The sequence below is a fragment of the Strix aluco genome, chromosome 15, assembly GCF_031877795.1.
Source record: "Strix aluco isolate bStrAlu1 chromosome 15, bStrAlu1.hap1, whole genome shotgun sequence".
Taxonomy (NCBI): Eukaryota; Metazoa; Chordata; class Aves; order Strigiformes; family Strigidae; genus Strix; species Strix aluco.
The window spans coordinates 13366134-13391033 of NC_133945.1; the positions used below are offsets into that span (position 1 = coordinate 13366134).

At 35.5% G+C, this 24900-nt stretch overlaps 1 protein-coding gene across 1 annotated transcript in view; it reads left to right on the forward strand.

The window, feature by feature from the left end:
- Window positions 1-24900, forward strand: part of DNAH3 (dynein axonemal heavy chain 3) — a 59249-nt gene that overhangs the window by 997 nt on the left and 33352 nt on the right. The window contains exons 2-25 of the mRNA XM_074840996.1: window positions 569-670; window positions 3086-3311; window positions 3493-3695; window positions 4233-4422; window positions 6147-6342; window positions 7318-7443; window positions 8160-8355; window positions 9636-9815; window positions 10200-10336; window positions 10493-10598; window positions 11187-11365; window positions 12749-12933; window positions 14027-14150; window positions 14716-14869; window positions 16556-16700; window positions 16982-17193; window positions 17511-17602; window positions 18040-18154; window positions 18733-18849; window positions 20114-20293; window positions 21470-21606; window positions 22296-22497; window positions 23434-23526; window positions 23830-23940. Coding sequence (XP_074697097.1) covers window positions 569-670; window positions 3086-3311; window positions 3493-3695; window positions 4233-4422; window positions 6147-6342; window positions 7318-7443; window positions 8160-8355; window positions 9636-9815; window positions 10200-10336; window positions 10493-10598; window positions 11187-11365; window positions 12749-12933; window positions 14027-14150; window positions 14716-14869; window positions 16556-16700; window positions 16982-17193; window positions 17511-17602; window positions 18040-18154; window positions 18733-18849; window positions 20114-20293; window positions 21470-21606; window positions 22296-22497; window positions 23434-23526; window positions 23830-23940 — 3708 coding nt within the window. The remainder of the gene's footprint in view (window positions 1-568; window positions 671-3085; window positions 3312-3492; window positions 3696-4232; window positions 4423-6146; window positions 6343-7317; window positions 7444-8159; window positions 8356-9635; window positions 9816-10199; window positions 10337-10492; window positions 10599-11186; window positions 11366-12748; window positions 12934-14026; window positions 14151-14715; window positions 14870-16555; window positions 16701-16981; window positions 17194-17510; window positions 17603-18039; window positions 18155-18732; window positions 18850-20113; window positions 20294-21469; window positions 21607-22295; window positions 22498-23433; window positions 23527-23829; window positions 23941-24900) is intronic.

Consider the following 24900-nt stretch of genomic DNA (forward strand, 5'->3'; position numbering starts at 1 on the left):
AGGAGGTATTAGGTATTCTGACATTTGTGTTAAAACATTTTGCAAAGTCCTTGTGATCAATCTATTCTTCCAGTGACATCCTGGCAATATAGCTTCTCCTGGAACTGGGTCATTATAGACATGAAAAAATCTAGTGTTTTTTTTTGCCCCATTAATGCAGTTCACATAACTTGGACTGTTTCACTGCCAATTTGACAGTCTGGTAGGCTTTAATATTTTAATATCCAGTCTTTATATCATTATAAACTCTGCATGATATGTGGAGTTTTTAGTATAACTGAAAATATTAAAAACTATTTGTTTTCAGTGATATAAAACCAGTTGGGTTTTTTTTTTAATCTGACATTTATTGGTGATTAGAAGTTTTATCAAATGACTACAAAGAACAGTGGAATCTGAAAAACAGTTTTGCTGAGGAACTCATTCCACAGAATGTCCATTTCCTTAAAATTAGAAATGTTGCAATATGCCATTTTCAATGAAAACTGAAAGTCTCTGTTCTTTCTGATTCTTTTTTGAAACAGTCTATTTCATAAATGCTTTGAAGTTGTTTTTAATTTCTCTCTAGTCACAAAATTATTCTGTGTATAACATGAGTCATGCAAAACGGTTGCCGGAGTTACCATCCTTACCTGCTTCTGCTTCAGCTGCGCCTTCAGAATTGTATCAGGTATGTGCTCTCTCCCCTTGTGTCAAGGTATACATTAAGCTGCATGTACTAACATGATTTTAGGCATCATATATTGCCAGGCCTTAGGCAGATGAAGTAAGGACAGGAAAAGCTATTTAAATTACTAAGTTAAAGTACTAAGCAGATTGTCAGGTACTTCATTAGAGCTGCTTATTTAGAAAAGTGTTGTGATAACTTCTATTATGATTTGGATATTAAACCTTGGCAGTTTAAATCTGTTCTTTAAATTTATTGTTAATTATTAGCTGTAGTAAAAATATTTTTCTTCCAAACAAACTGTGATTTCTCCCCCCCCCACCCCCGGTACTTTATGGCAGAGCACAAAAGCCCCTGAGTTAGACTGCTGTTCCAAAACCAGCTGAGAGCTTGACAGGTGCAGCATTGATCAGAATAGATAGCTTGTACAGCTGCACAGCTAAAGCCTCTGCTGTGTGACACAAATAAAAATTACATATTACACTTAAGGAGAGGAAGAAGAGAGAGCTGGCTTTCCCCACCATAAGTACCTCACAACTGCTCATTTGGCTCGTTTGTGTCAGCACTTCAGTTCATCCAAGATGTCTTTCTTTAGAAAGATACTGTTTGTGAAGAAATTGAAGTACTTTCTGATGGAAACTGGGTTATTTTGGTCTTTGTTTGAAAATAGGAAATTTTAATTGAAACATACTCTAAAATTATGGTAAAAACCTGAAAATTATTCAAGGAAGATTTGCATTAAAAAATTTTGTTTCCATCCACAAATCAGTCAGATTTCTGAGGATGTGTTAAGGGTTTATGTAAGACATGGGAGCTGATTTAGCCAGTCCTGAAATTTTTGTGTCACATAAGCGGTAGGTTTTTGCCAGGTAACTTCTCCAGAGGTTCCTTTCTGACCACCTTTTTCCCCAGGGGGTTCCCATGGTTATCACATTTAGCAAGGCACCTGCTCTGCACCCAGAAAGCTGTTCTACCTAGTGGGGAAGAAAGAATATAGTTTACAAAGTGGACCTAATTGAGAGAGGAGATAAGAATTGAGAGTTTAGGCTGACTTCAGTAGTTCCTAAAGATATATAGTGACTTTCTGGGGAAGAATCTCTAAATCTCTGAATTATTTTTAATTCATGTATCAGTTTGTCCCCCAAAACTTTAATTCGGGGACCTACCCACATGTCTAGTGTGTGCAGAGGAAGAAATTGAACTGAAAAGATTCTATGAACTTTCAGAAGCTAATTTAAAGAGTATGATTGCAGCAGTAGCTTCAATGCTTTTTTCTTTGCTGATAAGATTAGCCCTGTCAGTCAGAAGAAGAATGCAAGGCAGATGTAATAATCTTGCCTTAGCCTGTATTTCAGATTGACAAACTGTATTGTTCTCACTAAAGCTCATGATAGACTGAAAAATAATACTTCATAGCTTCATTTATAGGTTAAATGAAAAGAAGCTGTTTTATGCTCTAGTATATGCTGTCCTCTCAGAGGTTATAAAATGCTGAGAAGAGGAGCTTAACTGCAGCTCCTAAGGGAACAGCAAGAGAAATGAGGGAACCAAGGATGGGATGTCACGAACGTATTTAGAAGCTTTTTTAAAGAATTATCTAAAACTGATGATGGTAATGCTGCATTGTAAAGAGGAAGAAACAGGTAATAGGGATATGGTTGTGTTACTCCAATGAAGCAAAAATCATTAAACAAGATGTAATACAGAAACAAGCAAGATATGAGTTTAGACTAAGAGCTTTAGGAACCATGGTCTGAATCATGATTCTATCTTATGTTTGTTTTCTCTCTGAGGGTATCTTGATAAGAAACATACTTTTCTATCTGATGTCCCTTATGCCTGTGAGCTATCTTATTAAAGTTTAGACATCAGGACTGATGACAGGCCAATCAATAGATACCTGGTCACCTGAGAAACCATGGAATGAACAGAGAGAAGAAATCTATTACAAATCCTGTATTGTTATGGGGGAGAGAGAAAGAGGAGAGCTGAATTTGTTAGCTTGTATTATTGTTCAACTAGTACAAGGACTGACTGTTAAAAGTAGACAGGTCATTAACAAATGAGAAATAAGAATTTTCTAGATTTAAGCAAATGTAAGGAGAAGAAGAAAAGAAGCAAGATGGTGATGTGGGGGAGTAGAGACCACTAGATAATGTACTAATGGCTTCTCTTATTTTTAAAAAAGACCTTGATTATGCAAAAAAATGCACGAGTACTACTGAAACGTTGTGTAAAATTATTCTTATACATGTGTGGAACATCGGGATCTAAAAATAGATTTGTGGTCAAATGACTCTAAGTCAGACTTATGTATTCGCTCTTTATACTAATTGATCTTTATCACTGTTCTAGCTCTAAGATGACTCTTTAAATTACTGTGCTGTGTAAAACTATTGCTTTTTTTTCCAATTCCAGCTTGTCCTTAAGAGCGGCTGTTATCCCCCTTTGATGCAACAAGCATCATGGACTTTGGCAGCTCCATTCAAAGAACAGAGTTACTACCGAAGCCCAAGTGACTCCATAGCTAATAACTACACTCTTACTGCACGGGATTTAAAATTGAAAAATGTGCACAAATTAAAGTCCTCTTCAATGACAGGGATGTCACTGGGTTCAGCAGAGCAGAGAACAGCCTCACCGCGTATCCATATTTGAATGTGTTTATAAGTTTAGCCTTGCTTGTACTATACATTTTTATCTCTAATTGCTTATCTGTTAAAGCATCATGATTAATTGACTTAGCTCTGTTTTTCACCAGTCTGAAAGAATACCTTATTTGAAAAATATTCCTGTATGTGATTTTTCTTAACTGGTGCTTAAAGCTTCAAAAGAATTTGATCTTTCTAGGAAAAAGCTCAAGCTTACACAAAGAAGTCAATGTGCACCGGCACATATGCCAGAATTACATGTCATACGTTATACAGACAACCAACCATTGACCCCAGAAGAACAATTTGTTGTCATGCACTTACATGAGAAGGAGATAAGTAAACAAGAAAAGCCACCTTCAAGAAATGATATAGAGGTACTTGTATAATTTCTTTTTAAGATAAAAGTAGCAGCAGTAATCATCTGCAGTATATGTCAGTAAACTGTTTACTTAAAAGTAATTGAGAAAACAAGTCAGTACGTGAGGTTTAGAAGATGTACATATTTAATATAGCAAACTGCTGTTAAATGTTGTCCACTCCTTTCCCATTTGTTTCTCTTCCTAGCTACTCAGTCTGATTTTTGTTCTAGTGGGTTTGCAAATAGAAGCATCTTCCCAAATTCTTAACCTCTCACATTGTTGGCTAGTACTTTAGAGATCAGTAATTTAATATGCTGCACTCAGTTCTTTCTGTGTATATGCTTCATCAAAACAGATGGAAGTATTGTAAAAATGTCAGGCATTGGCAGTGTTTTAGGAGAACCAGGAAACAGTCAAAATCCATTACATTCAAACACTTTTCAATTGCAGAAAAGGTTCAAGTGATAGAAAAGCTAAAAATATTTTGTAGTAATTAATTATCTGTCAGAAAATTCATACAATAAGCATAATATTTTAAACATTATTTTTTAGCGATACTGTTACTACATATATAATGGAGTGCAGGAAGACATGCTGGCACCTCAGGATAAGGAAGTGATTAATGTAATTTTAAAGCATATTCCAACCCACATTCTTGCTAACCCAGACCTGGAGAATTTACTTGCAAGTTTAAAAGAAGAAATTAAGACAGACTATCATATCGGCCTCATGAAAGCCATTGGTAAGACTCAAAATCTCTTAGCAATTCAGAGTATGTAGACATTTATTGCACTTTGAAAGCAAGTCTGTATTCTATTCTTAGCACCCATGGAGAATTCCTCTGAGGTCAGTAGAACTGCAGGAGATATCTGAGAGAATATAATCTGTGATCATGCTACATAACCTTTCCATTTCAACCAATACCTATTTACTAAACCCTATATCCCATCACTGAAATACAGTAATTTCCAAGTTCAGTAGCTCTGGGTCCATAGAATCGTTTTGTCGATACTTTTCCAATTTCCCACTCCTAATTCAAATCTAAATCACGTTCAAAATGCATAATTCTGCACATCTCATCAGATGTATAAAGAGGGGGTTGTTCAAATGATGGTGGACAAGGAGTAATCATCTTAATTTGTAGCAGAAGAAATTAGATAAGAAGGTAGGCATTGTGACTATAAAGATCGTGAAGCACCGCAGCAGATTATTCATTCATGAATGTTCTTTGATTCATTGATGAATGATGCTTTGAATTGCATGATGGACAAGTATCTGTCAACAGCAGTCTAAGTATATTTGATCCTAATGTGGGGAGAGGGTAAGCTAGGCTATTTTAACAGATTGTTCCCAGGAAAACTTTTTTGTTATTCTGCAGTAAATCAGTGATACCCATTAATAGCCAAATTCATCTGTCTCGTAACTCCAGTGAAGTCAGATGTTACACTTGGGATTATGTCACAAGTTCAAAGAATTTAAGACATTACTGGATTAAGGAAAATTAGATGATACATTAATATGCAGGATTATACTGCTCATGTTCAACAAAGACAAGATCATCATATATGAAGAAATACAGAAGAATATCATAATCCTTGAAATTTAGTAATGCCCATCTGAAAGTGAATATGAAAGAGACAATTCTATAGAACGTGAGATTTTTTTTAATTTGCTTTCCAGTAGTCTTACAGTTTTCTTGGGTTTTCCACATAGGAAATAATTCCTTTCAATTTTCTTAAATATGTTAACCAGTAAGTAGGTGTGGCCTCTCATTCATGACAGCGTAAAAAAGGAGAGATTGAACAGTTTTCACTCTGCCTTCTATAGTCTCCAACATCTTTCTAAGTACCCTTTAATTTGCCTCTTATCAATGTCATAATTTTAGTGTTTGTAGTCCCTTTTTGTGGTAATGCTAATGTCAGCAAGAGGTAGTGAGTCTGCTTCCTAGCTTTTGTTAATCTCATATGTAATGAGCAATTCATTGGAACTGGTAGCACTTGAGTTTTGGCACTTAGCAGGTCATAGATCAGCTCTTTGAATATCATATCCTTCCTAGATGCAACATAAGATTTCACATTCATAAGATTTCTGTGTTCACATTTAAGAAGCCTTCTAAAAATCATCCTTGAAAGGGAGATATTTCTGCCTCTAGTTTATGGACGAGGAATTGAATGAAGCACGAAATAAATGTGGTTTAACTGGAAAGATAGAATGAAAAGCTGTTTCTCCTGCCTCCCATTTTTAGAACCGGGACCAATTCTTGTTTTCTTTTTCTGAAATACTTTTATAGTCAAATTGGTAATTTGATTATTGTGCTGTATTTAATCCTAAAAATAGGATTAGTAAGTAACTATATGGCAGCGTGTAAGTTTTAAATGTGCAGAATTCTACGACTTCCTGAACTGTGGAGATACTGTGTTTTGACCACACATGAGGTCTCACCATGATATTTATGATTTGTTCTAGTTGATTACATCTTGATGGATCCAGCTGAGAGAGAGAGACTGTTTATTGGAAGTACCCCACGCCCTTTTCCCCAGAGAGTTGTCCGTGCACCAGTCCCATGGCACAGCTCTTATGAAGAAGTGAAAAGCTGGAACGAAAGGAATCTATTCGTAGTGAATCCACTGATGCCCACTTTGCAACAGCTCTGGCTTTCTCAGTAAGATGTCTTGATCATAGGATCTTAACTAAATTGAGGATGTTTTTATTTTATAACTTGGTTAGAGAGTGCATCTGCTGACTTCTGTACATATGCTACGGAGATCCTGGGGGAGCCAGTAGAGAGAAAGTGGCAAAATCTGTTCTGTTTTCTAAAGAATTTTTTTTTCTGAACCTCTAAGAATTTCAACATAAAGTGATTGTTTCCTGCAGACTCTGAATACAAGTGTGAACATGTTTTACATATCCACAGTGAAGAATGGATAACTTCGCACTATGAAAAGATCATCCCCTTTGTTAAAAGATGTTACTCCTAAATTAAAATTCAGTGCTCAAGTAAATAGTGATTTGGAATTCTCATCTTGATTCCTGAAATCAACAAAATTAACTCTTAAAATTGACTCTCTTTCAAGTATCTGTAGTTGGAAGTTGTTCTGGGGACTTTTAAAAATTGAGATATGTTTTCTTATGAAGTTAAATATGATAGCTAGTGATCCTGAGAACTGTTTTTGCATTTAAGTAACATTTGCAGGAATTTAAGCTCTTACATGCTAAAGACTGTGATATATGTAGTGATGAATTTTTTTTTTTTTTCTCCACAGGTTAGCCAGGATAGTTACTTATTACTATCAATATAGAATAGAAGCAGGATGTGTCATTTTGTATGTTCTTTAATGCCTGGATACACTAATGCATCTGGGAAAAGGACAAGAAATTATTCTGACCATTTTAGAAAGAAATTAACAATTTTAAATATAGCAAGTACAAAATGAAATTTGTGAAGCCTTTTATGTTTGCCAACAGCAAAAAAAAAACATTAAAAGTGCACTTGTTGGACAGCTTAGCAATGAAGTGATATGCATCAATGAAATTATATTAGTGTTTATAAATACATCTGAGACCTTCCTGACTGTATTTCATGGGGTTTTTTAAACAGTATTCCATAAAATATCTACTATTTGTTTTACTTCAATAGGTATAGTCATCTAAGGTTTGTTCGCACTGAAGAAATGTGTTGTAGAGACCTGCCACTGTTGCCTACTGAATTTGAGGAGGTCATTCGAAGACACTGTGTGGAAGCTCACAATATTCTTCAGAATGAGTCAGTGCCAACTGTAGTTACAGTAGATAAATAGAGTATTTTAGGGTCTGATTTACATGGAGCTCCCTTTTTAAAACAGATCTTAGACTGAGATGGTGCTAGTCCCAACCACAAGGTTGCCAAAACAAAGGGGAAAATAGGGGAGAGGGATAAACATCTGGATGCTGAAAGAGCTGGTGAAACTGTGAGAGTGCTTGTACAAGAGCAAATGGGAATAAACCGACTATGAATAAATGTAGTCTGGAAAGTAGAAGGCTTCTAACCATGAGAGGATTGGAGTCTAAATCTATAAAAACAGTGTCAGAAAACCTTAATTTTTTAAATTACAGAAATCGATCCATTTAAGAAAATTATATGCGGTAATAGCACATGATATAAAGTGACTGCATTCTGCCACCTGAGATATCTTCCAAACTCAAGTTTCCCATTTAATGCTAATAATTTAATATTGTCACTAGTATTTTGTCTATTATAGACAAATAGACAAATTAACTAATAGTAGGGGCCCATTATAACAAGAATCCTTAGCCTAAAAACTCAGGTTTCCTCTGAGTCCTGGTAGGTAGAGTTTTGTTTGACATCCAGTTAACAATTCTCTGCGAGTCCTTTGAATTTTGCTTGTTCTTTGGGTGATTTCTGAGCTTAGATTTCATTGCAAGGAGTGAAGTAAGGCTAATAAGCTTTTAAATACTTTGTCTCCGTATATTTCATTGTAGGTGGATCCCAACTTGTGCATCCATTTTCCTTGATCAGAAAAGGAAATGGCTTCATTTTGCTCCTGAAAATGACTTTGATTCCTCTCAGCGAGTTGAAAGCTATTTTCATTCAGTGTCAACTCTAATGTCGTTACAATTACGTGAGATGGTTGTTAACTCCTTGGAAGATCTTCTTGCATTTTTTATGATCCACAAGGTATATGCTGTGAAGTATATCTATAGTTTTCAGTGTTACATGGAGATAATAATTCATATAGCCATAAAATATAATGCTCTTTGAAGGCTAAAATATCCCAGATAGCTCTTGCATCCATAAAAAATGTCACGATCCTTCAAACATACTCAAGTGCATTTTTTTTGAATGGTCAAGAACTGCTCCCTTGAGTAATAGTTTTGCAGGCCTAGGGTTACAACTAGCAGTTTATAGGAATTTTCAACTCTGTCTTGAGTGAGTATGCTTTTTTTTTTTTTTTAGTTTTATCTTTCTTGGCCTTAACCAGGCAAAACACTTAATGTGTTTTTCTGAAAGCACGTGAGTAATCCCCTTTGAAGTCAAAAGTGTGCATAGTCATACATGTAATCCTTGCAGAGGTAGTTTATGTATGTGGTGTCTCTGTCTATACCAAAGGAGTGCCCTGTATTGTTTCAAGTAATACACATAATTATAATAGTAAACATTATATCGTGAGAGTTTTTACCACTGGCTATGATAAAGTTGCCTCTTAATGGAAATGAGTTCTTTAAATATCAGATCACTCAGGATCTACCATGGTGAGATGAAATGAAACATAATTAAATGGAATAAATGTGGCAGATTAAATACCGCATTGCGGCCAGAGGATCACACTTAATACAGTAGGCTGTCAAACCTTATGCTAAGCCTTGCATCTGGGTGATGATGGTGTTGCTGATGCTTGGGGGTTTTTTAGTGTTTTTTTTTTTGTCTCGTGGGTTGATTTGGGTTTGGTGGTTTTTGGTTTTGGGTTTGGTGTTTTTTGGTTTTGTGGTTTTGGTTTTTTTAAAGTCATTATAACATCTGTATTACGAGTCTAATGATGGATTAGGACTCCGTTACTGTAAAGGCAATTTGAGGGTAGGGCAGTTCTTACTAACCATACAAGGCAATGAAAAAAGCCCAGGATCTTGTATTTGATTCTAAATTTTATTTCTGATAGGCATTATGGATACTTTTTTAGAACTTTTGTTCTCTATGGTAATTAGTGCTTTACTTCTGTTACTTAAAGAAAAATCAAGGCAATTAGGTTTAAATCCAGTTTCCTAATTCAAACTCTTATAGATTCATTTAGCAGTTCTCACCTTAAAATCTTGTGTATTGGGGCAGTAGTGTTTTGAATAAAAATTAAGGAAGAAAATCCTATTGGTGCTGTATAGTGAAGAGATCTGGGGGAGTTTGAATCTTTTAAATTATTATAGCTGATTTCTTTGGCATGTACAATTTTCATTCCTTTCCCTAAGGATGGAAGTGATTTTACAGAACCGTATCAAGAAATGCAGTTCTTTGTACCTTCGATACTAACAGTCAAACTCAGTGTGGAAGAACCCAAGATTGTCTTTGAGCCACCTTTGAAAGAATGTTGGGGTTTAATGAGTCATTGCTTCAGGGAGATCCTGCACCATGCTGAGGAACTTCCAAAGGTACTGGACAAGTTATAGCTGCATACAAAAGACAGCATTAATAAAAACAAAAAGTTACGAATGAGGCAGTAAACTGACAAATAGAAGATAAAAATGGGGGTCATCTATCATGAACTGTGTGACCTTTTGTGATTATAGAAGATAGCATAGAAATTGTTCTTTTTCAGATTCAAGTTATATTAAAGCCCTGGTTTGATTTTCATATAGTTTTTGCAAGCAAACTATGTGTGTAACCAAGCATTAATTATGAATCAGAGCCTTTTCACATTGCAGTGTTTTTACCAAATAACACTTTTTTTTTGAAGTGGTGGGTGAGTGGGTAATAGAATACCTTATTTCCTCTATTGTATGTGTTGTTACAGTATTTGCAATGGTTCCCTTTAGGTAGAAAGATTTCTGTTTCCAGAATTAAAAAGACATGATCTCACTCTCAGTACAGTCAAACCAGATGAATTATTGTTTACAGAGTATGTGAACAAACTTGAAAAGATCTTTGAGAGCAACGTACTTGGTCCACAGAAGTAAGTTTTGGCTGTTAACTCCATTGTCTATCCAAACCCTCAGATTCATAACACTATCCATTTCACTCAAGCAGTTTGAGTTTATGTGTTTCTTACTATAGAAAATCTTCTCATTGGAATCTTCTATTTTTGTTTTTGTGATCTTCTGTGTTTAAGGTATTTAAATGTGTACAGGAAATACAGCAATCTTTTGAACAACAATGCACAGCAAGATATCACAGATTTCTTGAAAGAAGGTCATTCTTTAGAAGCTTTAGCAGAGGTAATATGTAACTGGCAACTGCTGCACATTCATACAGCAGCTAACACATCACACTTGACTTCCTAACATATTGCCTAATGAACTCCCATTCAAATCACTTGTTTTACCCATGGGAATACTAGGGAAGCCATCTCAATTTACATAGCCCCTTACTGTAGGGCTGCTGTGCAAATGTAGAAGGAGGTTTCTTTATGGGCTTCTTCTGTGGGTTTTGTTGGGTCTTAGTAGAAGTCCAGTGGAAGACTGCCCAGAGTACTTGGTGAATCTGCAGCTTGCTGGTCTTTTGACTGTCATGTCCTTAGTCAGCCCTGCCTACTTTTCTTTCTGCATTCCTGCATTAGCCTATGGCTAAATACTTCTTTAGGCAATTTGTGGTGTTCCTTAATATGACATATTGCTGTGGAAAGCTTTCAGCCCTGGAATCTGTGGACAGGAGCTGAACTCTGTAAAGATAAAAAAATAGTGGTTCCTTCTTCTGTTTGGAATATATTATCCATTTACTGGATGGGAACTAATTAGTTGTTATTTAGCATTTTTTATCTATAGACTTTAAGGAAAAATAACAGATCTATTATTTTCCATTTGTAGAAGATTGACAGCTTGACAAAACTGAAAAGAGAGATTGCTTCCATGCATGTCACTGTCCCTCTGGCCTTGTTCTGTTTGGATGCTGTACAACTGAATGAGGAACTCTGCAATCGGACCCAAAATCTTAAAGATAGATTGATTGAATTTGAAGTGATGGAAAACAGAAAGTTAAATAAAAGGTACATGTTGTTAGCATGCATGGTTCTTGCTGTCTGCGTGGACTGATGCTGTATATCTGTGACTGAGATAACTTTATTTATCTGCTGGACTTTCTAGTGCTGACCAGACATGTGCAAGGACACCTGGGTATTTAAAATTAACAGGAACAGAAATACTTGTAAACAGATATCTAACTTAGTCTGTATAGGGTGTACATAGGGCTTAGACTGGAAATACTGTTCTTTCCTCCTTAACTGACCTTCTAGGATTTGAGTTGAGGTCCTTGCTTCCCCTACTGGTATCCAGCTAAAGCAACATGAAGAATGTACGATGCAGCTCAGCTCTGCATGTGTCTCATTTATCTTGTCCCTGACTTTTTTTCTTTTTTTTTTTTTCTTTCACTAGAGAAGTAATGGTCCTGATTTCATACTTTGGCAAGTTTAAAGGGAAAAAGAAAAAGACAAAAAAAAGACAAAAAAAGACCTTTAAAATATAATTTGACTCCAATGTAATGGGATAGTCCTGTTTCTGTGAATTAAGACCCCCCACCCTCTGCAAACACCAAAAATCCCCACCCCCCCCCAAAAAAACCCCCCACCCTTGCATTTGAAGAATACTTCCACAGTGAATGGAGAGAGACAATCACCATAAAGAAATGATTCAACCCACTTATCTAAAAAGCATCTCCAGGTGGAGATGAAACACAGTCTAGAGGGGCATCTCTGCCTCCACTAACTGTGGAGGGGGTCTAGACACTGAGCTTATGCTGAACACCTAACATTTGGAAGGCTTGAGTTGGTTTAAGTGAACCTATCCTTTGTGTATGGTTGCTGTTTGCATGCCTGCTGTCTGTATAGATATTGCAGTACTGAACTGGAATCTGGAACAAGAAAATTTATTGCTGGGAAGAAGGAAAATAACAGACTTTCTTCCTTTATGTATTTTCTTTCCCATGTACAATGTAAAATAAACTTGATTGTTTAATAATTTTTCTCTTTATAACTTTGTTTCATACCATGCACTAGATTTTATTGTTGTGGGGTGATTAAATGAGCTCTTGCTTACTGCATTCAAACATTTCTTTCTGCAGCAGATTGGATCTTGAAAAGGAATCTCTAACCTATAGGAGGGAAACTGTTAATATCCTGTTAATTGTAATTTGTAACCAACTTAGCAATCATTCTATTATATATCAATTCTTGTAAATGTAGGACAATATAACTGATTGTACAGAGTAAAATGGCATCCTTTATAAATGCCTATCTGCTGTGTGTATCCAATCTAAATACTTAATTTATCAAGCAATTTAATATTCTTGTTTAAAAGACAAACTTCATTAACAAGATCTTGCATCTCTCTCCAGTTATGATCCGAGTGATATGTCTTTTTTCTTTTTGTTGTAGAATTTGCAATGAATATAACTTAATTGCAAAGAGACTGAATGAGGTGCCTCTGAACACTGAAGAGCTAGTGGAATTTGATGCATACTTAAAGAAATCCAGTGAAGTTACTGGTTTTAAACTGAGACAGGAGGTCACTGAAACAGCACACAGACTGGAATTCCTCATGGACTACGCTGATCTTTCTTGTATGTCTCAAGTACAGAATATAAAATTCTCCATATGAAAATATTTATATATAGATATTGGGCTCTGCATGCATAAATGTTGCATCTTCTAGAATGCTAATGGAAAGCTCTAAAAGAGACAGAAAGCAAATAAAAAAGTGTGAGAACTTGCATCTCTGCAGTTGAGATCAATGGAGGCCGTTCTGCTGTTGTGGTTTGCTGTTCTTCATTAATATAAAGGCTGTTCTCCGAGATAGAAGAAACATCTGTAGAAGTTGCTTTTAGTTTGTGCTTCTATTCAGAGCAAAAATGTGCCATTCACAGATGCTGTGTGTTATTCACCATTAATAATCCCCCAAAGCAATTATAGGAATGCATACCCATTTTAGTGGCAGGATGATCCTTTCTCGTTAAGCAGAATACACTCTCAGATCAGACGGTGATAGAAATAACTAGGATATGCCATGTTTATTAGAATTTACTTCTGATAAAAATTAGGATGCCTATGGAAGCCAGGACATTTTTCTGTTCCAGTTTGGACTGGAGTGTTGCATGCGCACTATTTCACAATTACATATTCTTTATAGCTGGGCTTATAAGCATGTGTCCTGCAGTTAGTTATAATGAGCTAAGTGCACTGAACAAATAGACAAATACGAAGATGGAGATGTCTGCTCATTGTAGTTATTATGATCTAGCTTTTGTGAATAATTCAGCATTTGCACATTGTGGTCTAAAAATGCTTTAAACTTTACTTTTATCCACCTTATCTAGGTATATTATGTATAGTTAGGAGTGTAGTTGAACAGAGTTGATATTCTGGAATAGCTGTTCTTACTGATTTTCTCTGCCTAGCTAAGGTCTTATTCAGAGAATTTCACATTCTTAACTTGACTTTAGAGTTTTGCTATCAGTCTAACTTGTTTAAAGGACTGATTCTCCTTGCAGTGAAGGTAATTCATCCATCAGCTTGAAATATGTAGCTTCTTAGACAACTTGTTCCTAAATGTAGTTTTAGCTATTTTGGTTACTCTTCACAACAGCCATTCTATTAGATCATTGGTTAAAAGCTATTTTCTTAAAGATGTGAATATATATATTTTTTTTATTTTAGATGATGACATAAACCTGAATAGCACAGTTTTCCATTGGCCTGATCAGATTGAGATAATCTTTGAAAACAGTAGAGATCAGTTGTGTAACAGGAGGAATCATGCAGAGATGGTTTTGCTTGAAAGGTATGGCGTTAGGACATTTTCTTTCCCTGGGTGTTTTTAAAGAAAACAAAAATCTCATCAGTAAAAGGGAGATAATGAGAAAGAAGGAAAACTCAGAAGGGAGCTGAGAAAGTAAGGAGGAAACCTGGTTTGAAGTATTATGGAGATTTCAGAAAAATACTGTTGAAGAGGGTGGATTAGAATATTTCTATGCTTAAATAGGTCTGAAAGGAGGAATGAAGGATGTTGCTAGAATATTCATAATTTCATCTTGTTGTATTGCATAGTACAGCATTACACATAATTTTCTTACACTGTTTTCACCCTTCCTTTTTTTCCTCCAGGTAGTAAAGGTAGCAAATGTCAGCGAACTAAATCAGTTGGGAGGTTTGAAAATGAACCTTGAATTCTACAGCACAGTATTGATATAACCGATTAATGGGTTTTCACTGACATCTGTATTCACCTTACAGTAGTATTGAGATCAAATTTAATTTTGACAGTGCCTGTTATAATTAATAAAATAATTGAAACCTGAAAAGGAATGAAACAGAACATCATATTACCTCAGCTATCTTTACCTCAGGTGTTCTCAGTTTGAGGAAACTCTTGAAGATTATAACAGAGAAGTAGAAAGCTACAAAAAGCGGGATGTCATGACCATAGAAGAAATGAAGAACAACGCTGAGAAATTTAAAGAGTTAAATAAGAATCTAGACAATGCACTAACAGAATTTGAGGTTAGTATTATTTAGTCAAGTATGGAGTGGGTTGCAATGTGCTAGATGAGCAAACATTTAGTTCCTGTCCCTGTTTTTTTGAGGTTCTGGCCATAAATTGTCAAGATGGCTTTAAAATTTCCAAATTCACAAACGTGGTGAATATCTTCTTGTCCCTGTATGTTGAGTTGCCCCTACTGCTGAGTTGAAGAGTGTATTTTTGGGGGACAAGAGTTTAGGGAGTTTTTAAAATTGAGATACTGAATTTCAGTGTTTTCAAGCAGTCAGTAGTAGCAGGATGCTATCCATGGAAAACAGAATTCTTCTGGCAGAATTTGCAGGAGCAGAATATTAGGGAGGTGGCATTTTCCCTGAACTGTGGTTTGTGGTGTTGGAGCTATGTTTTCAGTCTCACTGCTTGTCTTCTAATTAAAACCAAATGTTTTTCAATTGTTTGTATCATTTCCAGAAGTTGCCTATAGGCATTAAATACGTATTATATCACAAAAAAGGAAGTTTCAGGTGCTAGAAGGAAACTGAAGACCAATATTGCTAGATTTTATTCAGGGCTCCCCATCCAGTATACGGTGTCATTCTAGGTTGAATAGTTGTCTTAGCTGTGTCTCTGCTGGGAAATGAGAATGGTTACTGTTGAGAGATCTCACAGGCATTGTGAGGCTTAATTAATCGTCTAAATCACAGTGAGATGATGAGATTTCTGCATATATGGAGCCTTAAGGATTAAGACTTTAATTAAATCCCACTCAAAAGAGAAAATGAAACTAATTAAATGAGTTTAGGATTTAGATAAATTGCTAGTCCTACATATCAACACTCAATCTGATTTAAAGGCATCTAGTGTATTTAATTAGTGTTAACAGCACTGATACATTGTTATAGGTAGATCAGAATAAGTAATTAAGTTTAAGTTTCTTAATACCTGATCACAATGAGGGGTGTATCCACACAATTTAAATGACGTGACAGTAAGTTTATAATATATAATACACAAAGTTAAAAATTATGTTGGAAGGTGTATCTTTGCATTTCCCTGCCTGCATCTCACATTGAATGATTAACAGTTTTATGAAAGGTCTGTCGGCATTGTAAAAACACAGCCTTGGGACTCAGTCTGAATTCAGTGTCTGTATTTCAGACAGCATTTCTCTGTGCTTCGCCTTCCTACCTGTAAAATGAAGAAGGCAATACTTTTTAAAAATCTAAATCTTTGCATATTGATTTATACTGTAATGTCTTTTGGACAAAGACAGTATCTTACCATGAATAAGCACAGCAATTAATATCTGTATTGGTTGGAGCTCCCAGATGTTTCTGTAATAGAAAAAAATAATCACAAGTAAAAAAAATTCCTATAAGCCTATGTGACTGAGGAGCATACATCTAAGTTTCAGAATGGGTTGGTAACTTGTGAGCCTTGGTTTCACTGAATGCCATGGTGCATTATCTATTTCTAAAATAGATGCAGGTTTTTAAAATTATTTGAGTAGCAAAAGATGCCTACAAATAACTAGGGGAATTTTCAAGAACACAGTTACCTTATTTACCTAAAATCCACAGACCTAAATCTACAAATCTGTCTGGCTTTATGACATGTAAAAAAATGGTATTCAATATTATCTATTTAAAAGTTTAAATAACAGTAGGAATTTTTGATGGAAATAAGATTTCTTTTTTTTTTTCTTCAAGGCTATTAATAAAGAAGAGGAGTTACTTGAGCAGGAGAAGAGTCAATTTCCTCTACTGCAAACTATAATTGCAAACAAACAACCCTTTGAGCAACTTTGGATAACAGCATATAATTTCCATACCAAATCTGAGGAATGGATGAATGGTGAGGTTTTGGAGTTCATTGGATGAAACATGTAATTTTCAGTTAGTTAAGTAGAAGCTGAAAGGCTTAATTAGTTGTGAGAAAGTAATTTTGAAGAAATAGGTGCTGTTAAGCGGTGTGAAATACAGTTGTTGACTTGGATTTTGCATTAAGATAATTTTTTGTAACACAATTGATTTCCAGTTAAAGGAGAATGATTATAAATACCTGTAAATAAACCACCCTGGAAATCTCCTTGTTGTGATGTGCCTGCTGTGCCTTTTTTATACTGTTGTATTCAGGATCTGTCCAGAAGTTGAATGCTGATGAAATTACTGAAGAAATTGGAAATATGTGGAGGACTATGTACAAGCTCAGTAAGAGTTTTCCAGATTTGGCTGGGCCTAGGCGCTTAGCAGAAACTATGAAATATAAGCTTGATAAATTTAAACAGCATCTTCCTGTCCTGTCAGTTGCCTGCAATCGTGGAATGAAGGAGAGACATTGGGAGCAGGTACTTTGAACTCTGCTTTAACTGTGGCAGTATTTTACCACAGAAACTGTCAGTTGAATATACTACTCCATCTATTCCCTCCTGTGCAATACAGTAATAGTTCTGTGTTTCACAATAAGAGGATCCTTGATCCTGTCATGTGATAGATCCAGTTTTGAAATTTGTAATGGTACAGGCAGGAGCTTCTTTGAATTAATAATTTGTGGTGGAAAAGCAAATTAGGGAGTTGCATTAATACTTCTTTAGCATTTATTTCTTGCTGTTTGATAAATCTGTTACAGACGTGCGTCTTGATAATAGATTTGCTTTATTTTCAGATTAGTGGAATTGTAGGATGTGAGATCAGACCTGATGAAACTACTACTCTTAAAAACATATTGGACTTTGGAATCTCAAAATATATTGATCAGTAAGAAGCTTACTTTGTTCTAATTTTTCAGGCAGTCACTGTATTTCATATGTCAGATAACAAATATTGGTTTTTGTTTTGGGTTTTTTTGTGTGCTGTTAGAACTTGCTGTAAAATCAGCTGTATTTTATCAAGCTATGGATAGAACTGTCAGTTGTTCTTGTAGCACAAAGGCACCAAAAAACAGAGTCGTATTCCTAAACCACTTAATGTGCACGTTCAAAATTTTCTGTCTGTATTTATCTTCAAATTATTATTAATATCTTAACTTGGTGAGTGTGAAAGTGCAGAAATACTCCTTGAAATAAGAGTCTATGATATTATTAACAAATTCATACGAAGGGTAGTCTGATATGCAATGCTACCTACAACTGCTTCTTTTTGCTCTTCAGCTAGGTTGCAAAAATATTTCAAAGGTATGTTTCATTTCAATCTAGGCTGGAACCTATTGGAGCAGCTGCAAGTAAGGAGTATTCCTTAGAGAAATCAATAGAGAAAATGAAATTTGAGTGGGTCAACATGCAGTTCAGTCTGGTGAAGTACAGGGATACTGTGAGTAAACACCAAATCAATATATATATATATAGTAGAAAAGAACTCTGAATACCAATTGAGAAATAGATGGAAATTACTGCTGATGCATTGTGGCATGATGGAAGGTGGTATCATATCCCAGAGCCTGGGCAAATGTCTCCATTACTATATATCCTTATATTTGGACCTTAGCATCTGAATAACTTGTGATCTCAACATATTCATCCTGACAAATCTGTAAGCCTGAGAGCTTCTCCAATACTGTATGGAAAGCTGGACAGTAGTGAAATTCTAACTTGCCCAGAAGAAACAAGAATCACAGTGCAAAAGATTGAGTCAGAAGTCACTAGCATCCCTGGCTAGATTCCCATTCACAAAACAGTCGATCTCTTGACCTTTGAAACAGAGATGTACAGTGGAGATGATAGCATTTTGTATCTTCAAACATGTCACAGGCTTTCTCAACGCCTTGCTACTTTCTTACCTCCAACCATCATAGAGAAGGGGGGAAACAGGAAGCTGAATGAATGTGAGGTTGAAGAGTGGTGAAATAAAGCAACTGCTGTTTGCCTTATCAAAATGTGATGTATTCACAGAACACCAGCATCCTGTCAGCAACTGATGACATCCAGGTTTTGCTGGACGATCACATTGTTAAGACTCATACACTGTGTGGCTCTCCCTTCATCAAAGCAATAGAAGCTGAATGCTGGGTAAGGAAAAAGTGGTTTGATTGAGCTTGCATGTCTCACAATGTGCTTTAAGGTATTTGGCACGATAAGAAGTTGTATAGTTTTTAACCGTAAGAATGCACATTCATATTTTTCTTCAAGAGCTTTGAATTAACGGTTTGACTTAATGGTTTCCAGACAAAGCTATGCAAAATTTGCTTTACAGCTAAAGAAATTGTAATTGCATTGCTAATCTAGTCATTATAAGAATGGGGTTTTAGTTCAATGTCTTGGGAATGGCTCAGTTGATTTAAACAAATCCTGCTGCATTGTGTAAAAAGACGTAGGTCTGTCAGTTGTGAGAGATAATTTGTTTGTAATCCTCTGGTACTGGCATGATCCATAAGGGTTTCAAAGGCTTTTTTGTTAGCTGTCCTACTATTTTGTAAAGATGTGATCTTTGTTAAAGATGATGAATTTCTAATAGGAAAATTATGCAGAAAGCAGACACTTCTTTTCCATCAGTATTTAATATAACTTTTTCTGGCCTAATAGTGGTGATTTGTAAGCAGTGCTAAGACCTAAATTCTATTCTTTCTTGTGGGCTTCAGTCAAATTGTAGGTAAAGCTGAGTTCTGCTTTCCAGTAGAGCTAGTGAAATGAAAGGGAATGATTAATATAGAGCTGTTTTAACAATCTCCACGTACCTCTTGCAGAATAATGAAGAATACAGGCTGGCTGTGTTTTCTTCCTGCAATACATTCCCTTGCATGTCTCTCAGACTGTAGGCTGTCACAAAAGCAATGCTATCTGAAATTCTTTATTGAAAAAGAATCTCTCTCTGGTTTTAAAACTGATTTGTACTACTAGAGTTCCATGAAATAACTTTTCGGGGGAACCAAAGGTTGAACCCACTCCATACAATGCCTGTAAAGTGACTATTCTCAGTCTGCTGAATACCTTGTTAAGCTTTTATCCTTTCACTGATGATAAGATAGAAAGTACACAGAATTCAAAAAGAGATTCTGGATTGCCGTGCTAGTCATCTCTGCACTTCTTAGGCAGTTCTCACAATTTGCTGTAAAAAGTGCTAGTGAAAGAATACGTCTGTTGCATTTGTATTGTATAAGAAATATTCAGATGTTAGTGTCTGGGTTTTTTTAAATGAAGTTTCTCCCTCTTTTAAAATTGTTTAGTTTGTGTTGGTTTTTTTGCTTTGAAGCCAAGCAACTCATGCTCTTTGATTCCTCAGTGTAGATTAATTCTTGATCTAATTTTGCTTAAATATTAAATATTTTCATTACAGGCTTGGAAAGATAAGCTATGTTTAATGCAAGATATTCTAGATAGCTGGTTAAAATGTCAGGCAACATGGCTGTATTTGGAACCAATTTTTAGTTCAGAAGACATTATAGCTCAAATGCCTGAAGAGGGCAAAAAGTTTGGGGTTGTGGATTCATACTGGAAGGACATTATGGCACAAGTGGTAAGTGCTCGCAAAATCGTGAATTTTTATGCACATCTGGTAACATGATTATTACTATCATGAAGATATACTAGCTTTTCTGGACTGAGATATTTGTATTTAAGTCACAAGAAGGTAGAATCGAAGTGGAAAATTCTTTACTAAAGCCCACCAAAATCTAGCCTTGCTGTAAAAGTGGTAGATTATATCATTATTGCTTTGAGATTTCTGTAAAGGCGGGATATTGCAGGATGAATTAGAGCACAATTAACATTTTAATTCTAAATTTTCTGGCTTTTGTATGGTTAAATGATCAGAATTAGGTAGAAAGATGAATGACTTGTGCTTTCAGGATCTGCTTCAGAGTTCACTGACAATCTTTTGTCTTTTCTGGATACAGTTAGATTTTGCATTAGGCTTTAAGGTGTACACATTATTAGAGCAATTAAATGGATTTTTTTGCATATGATTGTTCTCTAATATGTGGTTGCATGGTTATTCAAAACTTTGGTGAATATGTACTGAGATGGTAGTGTGTCAGGATAAGATAATGGGAATAGTAAGTGCAATTGGGTATCCTGTTCAGTTCCCTGTAATAAAGAAGTTGGGTAAGAGATCAGATACTTAGTGGTAGTGTGAGCTGAGATGTTTGTCAAAAACATTGGGAGTATGTGATTGTGTGATAAAGGTGTTGAAATAATCAGCATAACTAAATAGAAGTTGAGACCTGTCTAACAGCTCAGACTGTGTGAATGATGAAGCCAGTTCTGAAATAAGTGTATCTTTTGAAGTTAAGGTGTGCTATCAGAAAGAAAAAATGTGACCTAGATGGCAAGAAGAGATGGCATGTACCATCAGTCTGTTTGACAGAACTTATTTGTGAATGGAAAAAGATGTAGCAAGCTCAAGACACAGGAGCAAATGCCAAAGATTTTATTTCCTGTGGATATTTCCATGTTGCATTATTGTCTGTAAAGTTCAAATTGGTAAAACTGACAGTCTGAAAAGGAAAACTATCAAATAATGCATAGATATTTAATAACATGAAGGCACACTACAGAGAAGAATATATAGCTTTTTAGCCTCCTGCAATTGTGATAACAATAACAATAACCTCCTGTGATTGATGATAACAATTTTAATGTACAAACCTATTGCAACTTTTACAGTTTCTGCTGTGTATTTGTTTTTGCAAAGGTGAAAGACACAAAGGTACTTGCAGCAACTGAACAACCCATGATGTTAGAAAGACTTCAGGAAGCAAATACTCTCTTAGAAGACATTCAAAAGGGGTTGAATACTTACTTGGAGAAGAAAAGATTATTTTTCCCAAGGTAAATTAATTAAACGGGCCTAAGTTAGAGACAGAAAGCCCTAAGCACTTTCAAATCATTTCTACTGAACTGAAAAGTCTCATTTTATAAACACATGTGGGACTCAATCTCATGCTACAAAAAATGAAAACCTGTTCTTTGCTCCAGACATCATTCGTTTTCCTCAGCTCCAGTTAAATTTGCAATGCCAGGGACAGGCAGAGGTGGGGAGGCAAAATCTGTCTAGCACAGCATAAACTTATGATTAGAAAGACATTATCGCTTACAGGGCATTTTTGAAGGAACTTGCTGCCTTCCCATGGCTGATTTGCAGTTATGTCTCTACCCTACCCTCTTGAGTTGTGCAGATATGTAGGAGTTACATATGATTATGAGGAACAGGATTCTGTGTTTTTACAAGGTACTTATTGACTGCATAGAAATATCTGGTCCTGCTTGAGTTTGAGAACTCCTCTTTCTTCCTCTGCATATAAAGATGGTTATATTGAAATTCTGAAAAAACAGGTGTGATAAATTTTATAATGTTAAAAATTGCTTAAGGAAAGGGGTTTGAGATAATAATTTCCTCTCTGTTATACCAGTGTCTTAAGCAACAATAAAACCAATTTCATCTGTCTTGCATTAATAGATTATTAACGACAGTTTTCATGATTGGAAAGTGCATGTTCATTAATTGTATTTTTCTACAGATTCTTTTTCCTGTCTAATGATGAGCTGCTTGAAATACTGTCTGAAACAAAGGATCCCCTTCGAGTACAACCACATTTAAAGAAGTGCTTTGAAGGAATTGCTAAACTGGAGTTCACAGAAGATCTTGAGATCGTAGGCATGATCAGTTCAGAGAAAGAAATTGTTCCTTTCATAGATAACATCTATCCAGCGAATGCAAAAGTATTTTTATTTTTTTTTACTATATGATATTAAATTAATACTTTGGCTAAAGTGTATGTTTTTTGGGGAATGAAATTTAAAACGTTTAGGATCAAATCATGAAAGGTGTTTAGGAAGTGAGAGTGCAGACTGGTATTCTAGAACAAAGAGGATTTCCTACAGAAAGGAGTAAGACATACCAATTTTGGGGTAAATTCCTCTAGGCACTTTTCTGCTGCTTTATGCACCTACTACTTCTTCTAAGATGTAGAGAGATAAATAGATAAGAGAGAGAGAAAGAGACACCTGCCCCCCACCTATAAATATATATATACACCAAGTTCTCTATATACATCTGTATGTAACATTGCACAGCATGGCTGAAACAGAGAGGGCTGAGGGAGATGATGAATTGCTCGTAGTGAAGAATCAGAGTATTAATTCAAAAGGGATCTGAGTAGAAACAGTAGCGTTATAAGTTTTGAAAACAGATACCTCAGTTCAGCTTTTTCTGCTGTTCTCAATGTGAAGGTACAGAGCTGAATTGCTGTATGGTAACCACAAAGAGATGAAAGGTGGGGCATGTTGTGAGATACGGATACCCTTTTTCCCTTAATCCTCCAGGAACAAAACATGCTCTGGGTTAAAATGACCAATCTTAACTGACCATGCAATCTGTGATCTGTGTTTTTTATTTATGCTTATATGAAACATATCCAGCTGTTTCTGCAGCTGGTTTGTCTTTAGAGTTAGCTTGATATAGCTGCCTTCAGACAGTGTTAAACTGCATTATTGCCTGTCAGAATTTGGGGGATTTCAACCTTTCTTCCTCCTGTATACCATGCCCAGATTAGAAGAAAGCGTGTTTAAGCCTAATACATTTCAAAGAATTTGTCCTTTAAGAGGAATATAATCAAGAAATGTGTATGGACTCTTAACTGTTTTTCTTTTTTGAAGGGCATGGTAGAAAAATGGCTTTTGCAAGTAGAGGAAATGATGCTGGCCAGTGTAAGACAAGTTCTTCAAGATGGTATAAGAGGATATATCAAGGTAATTGTTCCTGAATTATACTATAAAGTAGATTTCACAAGCAGCTGTGCATGAACAGGTTGCTGAAATTATTAACCAGGGAAATATATTTGAAGCTAAGTGGAATCCAGGTCTCCTTGTTCAGTAGCACCAATCTGAAGTTTTAACTCTGAATTTCTTGAAGAAAAAGTATTAAAGCTTTCCGTGCTGATTCTCATTGATAGAATTAGACAAAAGAAATTTAGGGAAAGTAATTGTTATCAGTGCCATAATCCAATGTGTTTATATGACTTCCTGTGTCTGGCATGGATCTTTTTGTTGAAGGTTCCTCGAAAAACATGGGTACTTGAGTGGCCTGGACAGGTGGTTATTTGTGTTTCATCCATTTACTGGACAGAAGAAGTGTCTGAGGCTATAAGGAAAGGAACTTTACCAGTAAGATTTTCTTCTACCTTTCTATTTCTAAGCACTAAACTCTGATTAATTATTAAAAAGCTCCTTCTAGCAAAGAAGATCCTTAGTCAACAATATATTACAACTTACTCATGCGGCGTGCTTTATTTTCTATTTCCTTTTTTCTTGTGTCTTAGCAGGGGCTTGTTCTCATTTACTTTGTGTATCAGGAGAAATCCCACTGAAGGAAATTGTATTATTGTATTTACAAGTGATACTGGTGTAAATAAAAGTACCAAACAAAAAGCGATAGACTGTTATTAAACACTATGTATTTTAATTTTAACTCCTGTTAAAATTAACTCATGTTTTACATGTGAAGTCCCAGGGAAACATGAAACGTGCAGGCAGAAATCTCTCCTTGCAGAATGGTGCAGTTGTTTGGTTATTGCTAAATTCTCCTGGTAATAAAGGTGCAGCAGCCAAGTTTATTATTTCATACAAGAGACTTCTTATGTGTTTATAGTGCCTCTGTCATCACAATGATTTTAAGTATCACTTTATTGAGGCTAATGAAATGCATGCTCAAGTAATGGAAATAATTTCTGATTAATTCAGTGGGCTTTTGTCTGATACTAATTGAGCTAGGTGGATGAGGATTTATTTGAGGATTTATTTGGGGATTAATTTTGTCAGCAGAATGTTTGGGCTGCTTTTCAGCTGTGAAAATAGAAAAGTTTTAATAAGCTTTACACAAAATACTACATTTTAGTATTAACTTTTTTTTTCTGTATTCTTAATCAGTATCTTAGGTTTAACTTGCCTGTGTTGTTTAATACCAGTTGAAGATTTTAATCCATATATGCAGTCAGAACTGAAAATATTTATTACTTTCAAAGAAAATATCCAGAACAATCCATAGGTTAAGAAAAATGAGAAGGAATCACAGAACAGTGAATCACAGAATATAAGGGACCTCTTACAGTCCACCATGTAGTCCAA